The following is a 12,253-nucleotide window of genomic DNA, read 5'->3' as shown; positions in this document are numbered from 1 at the left end:
AATCATGATGACATTTAAGAAGACATACAAATATACACTACTATGCAGAACGTCATACAATCAGCTTACAGGTTACTGGTATGAAAAACAAGAAATACAAATAAAAACAAATACTCCACTACACTTTGTAGGTTTTGATAATTATTACAAAACCTTAACCACTTCAACCCAATATAAATTATATAAACATTACTTTTTCCACCACAGGCCTTGCACTGCAGGCAGCCCATCCAGTCGAGAGTGTGGAACCTTTGTGTTTAGCCTCTGTTTCTACGAACTATTGATAGAGGTGCACCACATACTCCCTGCCCACACCGGAAGTGTGCAACATTGATAGCGTTAAGAAAACGAGCGCTGATTGTTGTGTTGTTTTATTATATTTTACATGTACTTCTGTTGTTATAAATACATCTTTGGACACAAACACATTGATGCTATCATTATTGAGGCATTGAAACCATGTTTGCCGGACTGCCTGAGCTGGGGATCTCCCATGGAGAGGATCTGAAAGAAACTCTGACGAACTGCACTGAGCCTCTGAAAGCCATTGATCAGTTCCAGGTAATGTTTGATGGGAGCTTATTGGTAACGAATGTTTTATAACAGTGGTTTTCAACCTTTTTCATGCCAAGGACCCCTAAATTGATATGAATTTGGCCGCGGACCCCCAACTGAAAATGTTTTGTGCCAGGGACCCCCAGAAGCAAAGATTTGAGTTAAAAATGTTCGCTTTGAAAATATTCAAAGATATGCACACATTTGCAAGATTTTTCAAAAAATAGCAGATCTACAAGCTCATAGCGCTACAAGCTTGTAGATCTGCTATGTTTGAATAGCCAAAGCTAAGTGGTTAAAATGATTGTGACGCTATGTTAACTAATTTCGCTGGGGACCCCCTGGTACCCCCCCCCCCAAGGACCACTGGTTGAGAACCACAGTTTTATAACAAAGTTCTGAAATTGTGTTTTTTGTTTTGTAACAAAGTTACTCTTTAAATAGGGTAGGCAATGGGCATAATAAGCCCCAGCTTCAGCCATGTTATGGTAAAGCACCGAAATAAACTATTCATTCATTCATTTGCATTGGTTTTATGTAGAAACAACCGACAATGCCATTGGACATACACAACACATATGATTATCCTGTGCCTAATTTTACATATTAGTCTGTGACCAAACAATCAGTGTTTACTATGGGGAGTAGACCCATGTAGGTATAGTAAGTAAATATAGTAGGCCTCTCTCTCTCTCTTTGTCCAGACCACTACTGCCTGCATTGCCCTGCAATTGATGAATAGCTAAGTCCTCTAATCCCCACTCTGTTTTGGTGCCTTGTCTGGCTGCAGACAGAAAATGGCATCCTGTTGCCAACTCTCCAGTCTGCTCTGCCCTTCCTGGACCTCCATGGCACCCCTCGCTTGGAGTTTCATCAGTCGGTCTTTGATGAGCTACGAGATAAGCTGATGGAGAGAGTTGCCACCATTGCAGATGGCAAAGATGAGGACAGGTATGTGGTACATTCATTTGAATAGTCAGTGTTCTCTGAACAAATCGGTGGAAAGCTTGTATCTACAAAACCGTTACTTTTCAGGAAATGAAATAAAAATGTTAAGAAATAGTGAAAATAGCTGATCTACAATACCATGCTTGTTGTGAGATCGGCATGTAGATGGCCTTGTAGATCGGCTATTTTCACTGCTTTTTTTGCTTGAAACCCCTTGTACGACGAAGTAGGGCATTAACTGACTAAAAACATAGTTAAAATGTGGAGATACAAGGTTTCTGCCCGTTACCAATAATTTCTGTTTACACAGGGTCCCCACGGTCATGAAATTCCTGGAAATATTTTGAAATAAAAATTATAAAAATCCAGTACTGGAAAAGGTTTGAAATTGATCAAAGGTCCTGGAATTTATCAAGGGTCCTGGAAAAATATTTGGCTATGCATTGTTTTTGGCTATTGATTTTGTTAAAACAAAACATTTTCATAAACATGTATAACATTACACGAAATATGTAACATAAGTAGTTTTTCGCCGAACGGGCTGTGTGATGGCAGCCTAATGTATGTCTCAATTGTTAGGTTGCACTGCATAGGGTGCCAGGTTGGTGTCACGTGATAAAAAGAACAGAGCTACAAGCTCACAACGTGCTGCAGCGTGATGAGTAGTTAGCTTGTAGAGCTGTTCGTTTGTCACGTGACACCAACCTGGCAACTTGTGCAGGTTGTGTGTTTGCTGTCCCAACAAACAATTGCGAGCAACATGTGAATAGTCCGTGAAGCGTAAACGAACGCAGTTAAAATATATCGTTTGAACTAGTAGTATGATCCACAATGCCAGGGAAATGTTTGTTTAAAGCTAACTCTCCACCAGACCGACTTTGGGCCAACTTGGCGTCGGGAAGCGTTCGATATAGTCGTCCAGTCGGTTAGGGGTCCGTCGGGACCTTTTCGGCCGACCCAGAGCCAACCGAACATGTTCAGTTCTCCGCTGTTCCTAAAATAAATGGCACTTTAAGTTTACCACTCTTGATTTGTTTTACATAATTATGTTCATCCCTCCTCGTGTCTGACAGTATCCTCTTGTTGAAAACTTAATAGGAAAAACATAGGAAAACCTACAACAAAAGTGTAATTTAAAACATCCTTGCATCCTTCATTACTTTTAAATTCATAAATGGGGCAAATGCAAGGCAATATTATTAATTTTTATATAAAAAAATAAGTCATACGGATGCCATAATGAGTCTTGTATTCCAGTGAGCTATGCCCTAATTTTGCACGAAATTTGGAATGGAATTGTACCATTCTATATTGTATGCTTTATTTTTGCTACACTGCCTATCTTTGGGCATTGTACATAGGAGTAAGAGACACATTATTGCGCTGAATGATTGTTATATAGGCCTGGAAATTGGGCTAAATATTCTGGAAAAGTTTTGGAAATTCATTGCTAAAACTGTACCTGGACCCTGTTTACATTGTTTTGTTGTATTGCACTGTGACCTCAAGTAAAAAGGTTTTAATTTCACCATACATTTATATTCCGAAAAACATAGGCTCACGCATGCTCGCCCATCGTCTTACGATGTTACACAAATATGACATTGTATGACAATGGACTTGAATTGAAAGCATAGTGCGTTTAAATCTTCTTGACATCTATCAATCAACAGATATGGAAAGCTTGAGGAGCTGCTGGAGAAGAGCTTTCCATTGGTCAAAATGCCTTCTATCCAACCGGTGGTCATGCAGGTGCTGAAGCATTTACCAAAGGCAAGTATAGGTTCATTCATTTCCTGTGTGTCCACATATGCCATCATATTGCATGTAGAAATTAGTATTCTGTTGATTCTCTGCCCTTGTTCAAAGACATATATTGACATTATGAACGTTATGGATCTTGCTAACATGTACATGTGGAGTGCTCCGTGGTCAAACACAGTTATTTGCCGATATTTGTGGTCCCCAGATGCGTTCCCGGTCTTAACGGGTTAAAAGCTTCAAGATACAGTATATTTCCGGCAATGATATTTTATTTTGAATCTTACCCAAATGAGTTTCAGCAACAGACAACTGATTTTACATAGGGCAGCTCGCATGTGTCTTCCCATTTACTAGCTAACTAAAGCTTGGCCCTTGGTTTTAACAGGTGCCAGAGAAGAAGCTAAAGATGGTGATGGCCGACAAGGAGCTGTACAAGGTCTGTGCTGTGGAGGTCAAACGCCAGATCTGGCAGGACAACCAGGCTCTGTTTGGAGATGAAGTCTCGCCCCTGCTCAAGCAGTACATTGTGGAGAAGGAAGCAGCGTTGTTCAGCAGTGAGGTCTCCATTCTGCACAACTTCTTCAGCCCTTCCCCAAAAGCGAGGCGCCAAGGAGAGGTGAGTTACTGTCCGTGGATGACTGATGGAAGTAAGGGCTAATACACGGGTCCGGAAAAGTTGTGAGATGAATAGGAATAATTGAAATTCTGCATGTGTGGTGTTTACTTTTAAGAAGAATTATCTTTTGTTATTGTGTGATGATATAGTCTGGTTATCAGGTCATATTGCCCCACTGCAGTATGTTTCATATGAACCAGTGACCCAAATCCCTATAAGAAATTAGGGCCTGGGCGACTGTTTTAAAACAGTTTTAGCCACAATAACTTCCCCTGCTCATCTCCTGTGTCTCTCATTAAAAAAAACATACTGAATGAACTACCCAGGACTCTTTAAAGAACTGTCTGTGTAGGAGCCCTGTGTTAACCTGTTAACCGTTCCTGTTGCCTGTGTATAGGTGGTCCTGAAGCTGACCCAGATGATTGGGAAGAACGTGAAGCTGTACGACATGGTGCTGCAGTTCTTACGAACACTCTTCTTGCGCACGCGTAACGTCCACTACTGCACGCTGAGAGCCGAGCTGCTCATGTCCCTCCATGAGTTGGACATCAGCGAGATCTGCACTGTAGATCCCTGTCACAAGGTACTGTGTTTGAACAGAGAGACAAACAGTTCTGCTAGTTGTGTCCAATAGCATCACTGCTTCAGGGTCTCGTTTGTTTCTACATGCTTTATCTCTTAATGTAGGGGATTCAGTCCTGTAGTTTAGTCAACCAAAGTTTTAAGCTCACCTTGAAAAGTAACCAGGTGTTGTCATTTTATGTCAATTTGTCAGCAGGTATTGTTTGTTTTTCAAATAATGAATCGTTTGTGTAAGGGATAATGAACACTGAACAGTGAGCCGTCATTATTGAGACATAAATTACTCAATCTGAATTGAGTGATACAAACATCAACATATGAACAGTCTAGCCAACGTTTTGCTAGGATATTGGAATGTAACTAAGGAACTGCAATACTTTACAAGTCAAGCTCACCAGTTTTCAGTAGATTTTGTTTAAAAAAAATCAGAATATAACCATCAAGGCTGTCCTTTACTGTTATAATTGCCACTGAAGTGATGCTATCGGAAAGTGCCTTTTTTCTAACTGCATCACCGTCATGGCAATAATAGCAGTGAACAGTAAAGACAGAAACGGTCAATAACACTTGAGGCGAGTGTAATAATGCTTAAATGCTCATATTGACATAACAAATAAACGTTCTCTTTCACTTGTATGTTGACAGTTCACCTGGTGCCTGGATGCTTGCATTCGTGAGAAGTTTGTGGACGCCAAGCGAGCCAGAGAGTTGCAGGGCTTCCTTGATGGAGTGAAAAAAGGACAAGAGCAGGTCCTCGGGTAAGGGAGGAGATGCAATGCTAATCTGTATTATTAGGAATTCATGATTCCCCACTAATGGAAGTAATCTCCTGTCCTTGCTTTCTCAGTGACCTGTCCATGATCCTGTGTGACCCATTTGCTTGCAACACGCTGGTGCTGAGTACAGTCAGGAACTTACAGGAGCTGCTCGGTCAAGATGCTCTACCCAGGGTAACGATGCACTCCAAGGACATTTGGCTAATATTCAGCGGAAAAAAAGCAAATGTATATGTGCAGTGGTGGAAGAAGTACTGACATTCTTTACTTGAGTAAAAGTATCAATACCACAATCTAGAAATACTCTTGTTTCTGTTACAAGTAAAAGTCCGGTATTCAAAATTCACTTGAGTAAAAGTACAAAAGTATTGGCATCAAAATATACTTAAAGTACCAAAAGTGAAAGTACTCATTATGCAGAATGTACCCTTTCACAAGTTATCGTATGTATAAAATGTATAAACATCTTTTGAAAATAGACGATCTACAAGCTCAGAACGCATCGCAAAGTGACACATTGTGAGCTTGTAGCTCTGCTATATATATTTATTTTTTACTTACATTTTTATCCCACGATTTTGTAACCCCATTTTTTACACCCAGTGCCAATTGTCTATGTAATCCTGGGCACTACCTTCCCTCTGCCAACCTAGGGAGGCCAGGGCCGAGCTCATGCCTCCTTCAATGCATGAGAGCCAACTGACCTTCTTATAACCTGACAGGGGAGAGTTTCCCTGGTTGGACGTAGCGTGTGGAAGGAACACGTTATTCCAACGAGTTCCTTTCCCGTCCGTCAGGCGCCCCGGCTGGCCAGGGGGAGGCAGATCTGCTATTTTCAAATAGCTGAACTATATATAGGGCTGAAGTGGTAAATGTATGTTTTGTAATAACAATCAAAATTAGTAACTAACTAGTAACTAAAGTTTTCAAATAAATGTAGTGGAGTAAAAAGTACAGAAAATGTAAAATACTCTCATTAAAGTAAAAGTAAGTACAGTATTAAAGTTAAGTACAGCACTTGAGTAAATGTACTTAGTTACTTTACATCACTGTATATTTGGGGCCCCTGGAATCAATGTGCAGCTACAGGTTGGCACCACAGAACATGACACCGCTGAAAAATGCAAAAATAATAATTATTGGAGATTTTAATGAAAGAATGTGTATGTATTGATGCTGAACAGGACAGCCCAGACCTGATGCTGCTCCTCAGAATGCTGTCACTGGGTCAAGGCGCTTGGGACATGATTGACAGTCAGGTCTTCAGGGAACCTCGTTTGGTAAGCATTTCTCTGCAGCTTCGTCGTTTCTTCTGTTTCTGAGAGCTTTTAAAGGACGATCTGCGGAGTGCACATCGTCAGTACTGCTCTGCTTCAGTTCAGAATTAAGAATCTGAATCGTTAGCTCCTTTTATAAATGCTGGCATGTTTTCAATTGAAAGACTCTTTGAAAAACAATGATGTCATGTATCTATGCTGTTGAAAAGGAAAATGTATTGTACAAATTGTAATTTGTTTTAACAAGTTGAAACAAATTACAATGCATACATTTTTTTCCCCCTACTGTTTCTATACTGTGTTCAAACTGAGAGATAACAGCTGAAAACCTGTGTAGGCCATGAATCAATAAAGGAATTAATTACGAATCAGACCGATGAGCAGAATTGCTTCTGCATCTTGTCAATTCCCATTCAGACTAGACTTTGCACATTGGAGCGGCAACAGTACAACTCAAGTCCTCTCTTGCCAGTCATGGAACAGACATTTAATGTAGGATACTAATTGCCTCTGTGCATAACTGTGGTCCCCAGGTTTCCAGAAGGTGGCATAACCCATTAACTGTCACGGTTCATTTCCCCATAGCTTCTCCCATAGCATAGTTTGCTTGGCTCTGCAGCAGATTTGAACTGGAGTGGAAACGCATTATGAAGGTGTTATATGTTTCCGGTTCTTGATTCATATTTGATCAACACTTCCTACTGGAGTTTTGCGACTGTGTTAACCCATTCAATCCGGGGACGCATCTCTGTCATTTTAGATTTCCTTGGCTATTCAAATTAAAACAGTAGATATACAAGCTTTTAGATCTGCTATTTTTGCAAATCTTTGAATATATATTTTTTTAAAGCGAACATTTGTAACTCAAATCTTTGCTTCTGGGGGTCCCTGTAACTAAATATTTTACAAATGTTCGCTTTAAAAAATATGTATTTGAAGATTTGCACAAATGTTCACGATTTTTCAAAAATAGCAGATCTACAAGCAAGCTCTATGAGCTTGTAGATCTGCTATTTTTGATTAGCCAAATAAATCTAAAATGACACAGATGCGTTCCCGGTCTTAAAGGGTTAAACTGAACTGGAGGAAATGGGTATGCCACCTTCTGGAAACCCTGAGACTACAGTCTATTGAGGAACTTCTGGTCTCATTTACTGCTCACATTGTTGCTTCATTGGTTTTGAAGCATTGACATGTCACGTGATCCCTTGCATAGTACATTGGATTATTTGGATTGTTTTATTTCCTTTTGTCTCTTACTTTTTTTAGGATTTAGAGGTGGTGACCCGTTTCCTGCCGGCGATGATGTCTGTGGTTGTGGACGACTACACCTTCACCGTGGACCAGAAACTGCCCAGTGAGGAGAAGAGCTCTCCGTCTTATCCTACCACTCTACCTGATGCCTTCACCAGGTAACCACCACCACTATCTGCCAAGTACTGTTACAGTTGGTCTTGTTAATTAAGAATTATATTCATACTAGTAAATTACTAATAGTGGGTAGTGGTTAGTTACTTGACATTGTTACCATTTATTGATATGCAAGGACAGGCTTTTTGGAATCTGCAGTGATACTCTGTTTTAACGCATTAATACCTGGAACGCATCTGTGTCACTTTAGATTTCTTTGGCTATTCAAAAATAGCAGATATACAAGCTCATAGCGCGGCACCGAGTGCCGCGCTACGAGCTTGTAGATCTTCTATTTTTGAAAAATCTTGAAAAAAAATGTTTTAGATTTTTTTCAAAAAACTGTTAGGATTTAGATTTGTTTTAATCGCCTCAGGTCTTAATGGGTTAATAGTAATATCAACTTCATTTATTTTATAATATTCTTCATTTCCGACTTGATGAATACGGCGCTTTATAGGAACAGCTTTGATGGATTGAGTGTTCCTCCTCCAATCCCAGGTTTCTGCAGGAGAACAGGGTTGCCTGTGAGATGGGCCTCTACTACATCCTCCACATCGCCAAGCTGAGGAACAAGAACGCCTTACAGAGGTTGCTCCCTGCATTAGGTGAGCATTGCGTTAGGGCTGTCGCCATCGTGCCATTTTACATGACAATGAATTGTTAGGCTTTGAAGTTGCATAGGGCAGATATGACAAATAACCTAAATATACAAAGACATATTTGATTTAACTATACATTCAAATAAACATTAATAGTGGAAATAGTCGATCTACCGCGTTGCGAGCTTATAGATATTAAAAAATATGTGAACGTTTTTCAACATGGAAACGATTAGGCGATTATGTAGTAATTGTGACATTGTGGCATTAGAGGTTCCATTCCCCCCCACACTTCCGTTTCATCTCAGCAGTCCAGTAAACTTGTCCTACTGTAAATCAAATGAGTCAAAGCATATGCTTGCTGGTTATCAGAAATGGGAATTCAAAAATATGTTTTAAAAATATTTTAAAAATGTTTTTTCGTGAGCGGAAATGACGAACATTATGACAGCTTCCTTTCTCAGCTTTTGGGAGGTGTAGTCCCAGACTCTATTTAGCATTCAGAAGATTGTGGAAGTTTAAGTAGTCTGGCTACGCAAGACTAGCCCAACTAGTAGAGCATTAGTGATTCCTTTTCCGTTAACTAAATATGTAAAGCACCTCCGACCATGTCCAGTGAAAGGGATCATTTAAATACATGCGAGTCCCAAGACGAGACCTGTGAAGCCAACGTTTGTGTGTCATTGACCTACAGTGGAGACTCACAATGACATGGCCTTTGGGGACATCTTCCTGCATCTGTTGACGGGACACCTCACTCTGCTCTCTGACGAGTTTGGATCAGAGGAGTTCTGCTCCGTTGTCTTTGACGGCTTCCTTCTCACATCTTTCTCCAGGTCTGTTGCTTGTCAAGGGAAAATAAATGTTTTTGCATGCATTTACTGCTGGGCAATATATAAATAATTATATTTATATACAGTATGATATATGAGAGTAGATATCATCTAGGACTTTGGATATCGTAATATCGAAATAGCCGATCTAGAAGCTTTACAACGCGTCACATTGCGACGCGCTGTGAGCTTTTAGATCTGCTATTTTTTCAACATTTTTGAATTAGTGTCACAGCACAATATCGATAGCGAGGTATTTGATAAGAAATATGATATTTCATTTTGTCCATATCATCCAGCCCTACATGCATGGAAATATAACGTTCTTTGACACTGTTGTTTTTGTTTTGTGGTTTGTTTTTGTATGTTGTGCAGTAAAGACAATGTCCACAGACATACTCTACGTATGTTACTTCATCTTCACCACAAAGTGCTGCCTTCAACCGTGGAGACTTTGATGAAAACCCTTGAGCCTCCCAAACAGGTTGGTAATGTCTCATGTCTTCGCAGGCTGGGTAATAATTAAAGTACTGTATTCATTAAATAAATTCACTTGCTTGACAGTCAAAGACATTTGAAACCGTTGGCACAAAATGCAAGTGCCTCAATGTCCCATATTAGATGCCAGATGTTTAAGCCTTTAAGCCTTCTCCCTGGTTGCTGCTGCTGGCAGTGCCACTGGCCATAAAGTGATGGCTATGTATTTATTGTAAATAATAATAAATCCACGTTTTTTTTTAGATGCGTGTAATCCTTCTTCTTAGCCATTGCTAAGGCTAATACACCGGTAATTTTCAGTCACAGACCATAATTTTCTTGTTGAACCATTAACCAAAACGTTAATATCAACAATCTTTGATATAACTGCCCCGTGATCCAATCAATTAGTGCCATCTTGTGGCGAGATTTTTGTTTGCACTTTGCAGTGCTTTCACCTTGCAATCGCTGGGTCCACTCGGGTCTTGTGAATGGACCCGAGACAGAGCCGGGTCCGCGTCGGACCCTTGGGTATTCAGGGGGGTCGGGCTTACCCAAAGTCCTCTACTCTGAGCATTTCCATAGGAATGAAATAATATAGTTTTCATAGATACTGTACCATACCTGCATTGCCCTCCACCAGACTTTGGGACTGCGACCATAAAAAAATCTAATAATAGCTTAGATTCTGGAAAAGTGAAAAACTGGACATCCTCACTCCCTGCATGCTATATGCCAATGGTCAGTGTACAAGTGCATTTAGATTATTCAACCCACTGAGGAGAAAAATGGATGAGGACGGAAGAACTGACTTTTTTTTATTCATTTCTTTATAGTAACATGTTTGCATAAAGATATAGCTCATTACTTGTGCTTTTTAACACCCTTTTTTGCTAATGATTGCCAAGTGTGCCACCAATTCTGAAGGGCATTGTAAGCTAAGATGAGATTTATGTTTATTGTCTGTTTTTCAAAAACAGACTTGTCTTGCATATCAACCTCCCTTCAATCATCAACGTAAGACCTAAAAGGATCATCTAACATAAATCTGACGACAGGAAAGATCTGTTGCCATGCGCACACATCCACTCCCTTTGTGTCTGTGTGAGTGCGTGCGTGCGTGTGCGGTTGCATAGTGTGAGATCTGACCTGCATGTACTGTACTGACACATGTATTATGCTGTGCTTGGCCGGCGACCACAGAGCAGCGAGCCAGTGAAGGAACTGTACACCCAGCTGACCGAGAAGCTGGAGGCCCAGAAGAAGAGCCCTCCTCAGCCAGATGAAGCTCCATCCCTGGACCTGGGGCTCCACCCTGTCACGGTCCCCACTACCGCCACCACCACCACCACCTCCTCCACCTCCTCCTCCGCTCCCCCAACACCTCTGTGAGACTGGCGGGGGCTCATCCATTATCATCAGCAGCAATGGACAGAAGATCAGATGATCTTATAGATGACTCGGATTGTATAGCCTTGAGTTGAGATGAGATTGGCTTGTGGAAGAAAAGAAAAAAAAAGACTGAAAATTCTACATGTCTTGTAAGATTTTTTTTGTCAAGGGTTAGTCTTTTTTTTGTTGTTTGTTATGGAAAGGGTCTTCCAGCTATGAAGGTGTAATCATGTGGCCAACTTTTTTTTCTCTCCACGGGGGAAATGTTACTTTTATAATGAACGCTGTCTTGCATTATTGTCCAAATATATTTTCATATGTAGTTGGGCTGATACTGTGTGTTAAGTGCAAGTGTAGTGCAAGAATCCTGTAAATAAATAATTATATAGAAGTAAAAACTGGGTGTTATTCTGTTATTGCTGTACAGAATGACTGTTTAAAAACATTTTCAAACAGGAAACAGCCTTTACTAACTCTTGACAGAGAATTGGAAGCACACAATTGTCTAGAATGTTATTGTAGCTGCAACATTAAGATCTCCATTCACTGGAACCAATTGGAAAGGGTGTCCACATTTGGTCATATACAGGGTAACCGAAAGGCTTGCTCCAAAACACAATCGCCCCCATTTTTTCTTGTATTCGTTTTACTGAGGTTAAGGTTAGGTAATAGGTTAGGTTTAGGCATAGTTTTACTGAGGTTACGTTAAGGAATAAGGTTAGGTTTAGGCATAGTTTTATTGAGGTTATGTTTAGGAATTAGGTTAGTTTTAGGAATAGTTCTACTGAGGTTACGTTTAGGAATACCTGGTGGCGACCGTTCTGAGCCAACAGGTATTCCTAAATGTAACCTCAGTGAAACTATGCCTAAAACTAATCTTATTCCTAATCTTAACCTCAGTAAAACTATGCCTAACCTTGTTCCTAACCTTAACCTCAATAAAATGACGAGTAAAAGAATACAAGAACCTTTGGGGGCGAGCGGTCCGCAAAAAAAATGGGGCCGAGTGTGTTTCGGGGCG

General features: G+C 40.3%; 1 protein-coding gene across 1 annotated transcript; it reads left to right on the top strand.

Moving 5' to 3' along the window:
• The first annotated feature begins 320 nt into the window (after positions 1 to 320).
• On the top strand, positions 321 to 11,630 carry nelfb (negative elongation factor complex member B). The gene is made up of 13 exons (XM_080432920.1): positions 321 to 561; positions 1,346 to 1,506; positions 3,177 to 3,276; positions 3,653 to 3,883; positions 4,281 to 4,466; positions 5,111 to 5,223; positions 5,313 to 5,415; positions 6,426 to 6,521; positions 7,788 to 7,930; positions 8,430 to 8,536; positions 9,225 to 9,366; positions 9,739 to 9,847; positions 11,044 to 11,630. The coding sequence occupies exons 1-13, from the start codon at positions 460 to 462 to the stop codon at positions 11,230 to 11,232; spliced, it is 1,782 nt and encodes a 593-aa protein (XP_080289046.1). The 5' UTR covers positions 321 to 459; the 3' UTR covers positions 11,233 to 11,630.
• The last annotated feature ends 623 nt before the right edge of the window (positions 11,631 to 12,253 follow it).

This window comes from Gymnoscopelus braueri, assembly GCF_963280865.1.
Source record: "Gymnoscopelus braueri genome assembly, chromosome: 7".
Lineage (NCBI taxonomy): Eukaryota > Metazoa > Chordata > Actinopteri > Myctophiformes > Myctophidae > Gymnoscopelus > Gymnoscopelus braueri.
Note: the sequence above shows the minus strand (reverse complement) of the source record. Positions and strands in the feature narration are given on the sequence as shown.

Coding starts and splice junctions, on each gene's coding strand:
- nelfb (XM_080432920.1), top strand. CDS start 460: ATGTTTGCCGGACTGCCTGAGCTGGGGATCTCCCATGGAGAGGATCTG. Junction 7,931..8,429: donor CTACCTGATGCCTTCACCAG/GTAACCACCACC, acceptor CTCCAATCCCAG/GTTTCTGCAGGAGAACAGGG. Junction 9,367..9,738: donor CTTCTCACATCTTTCTCCAG/GTCTGTTGCTTG, acceptor TATGTTGTGCAG/TAAAGACAATGTCCACAGAC.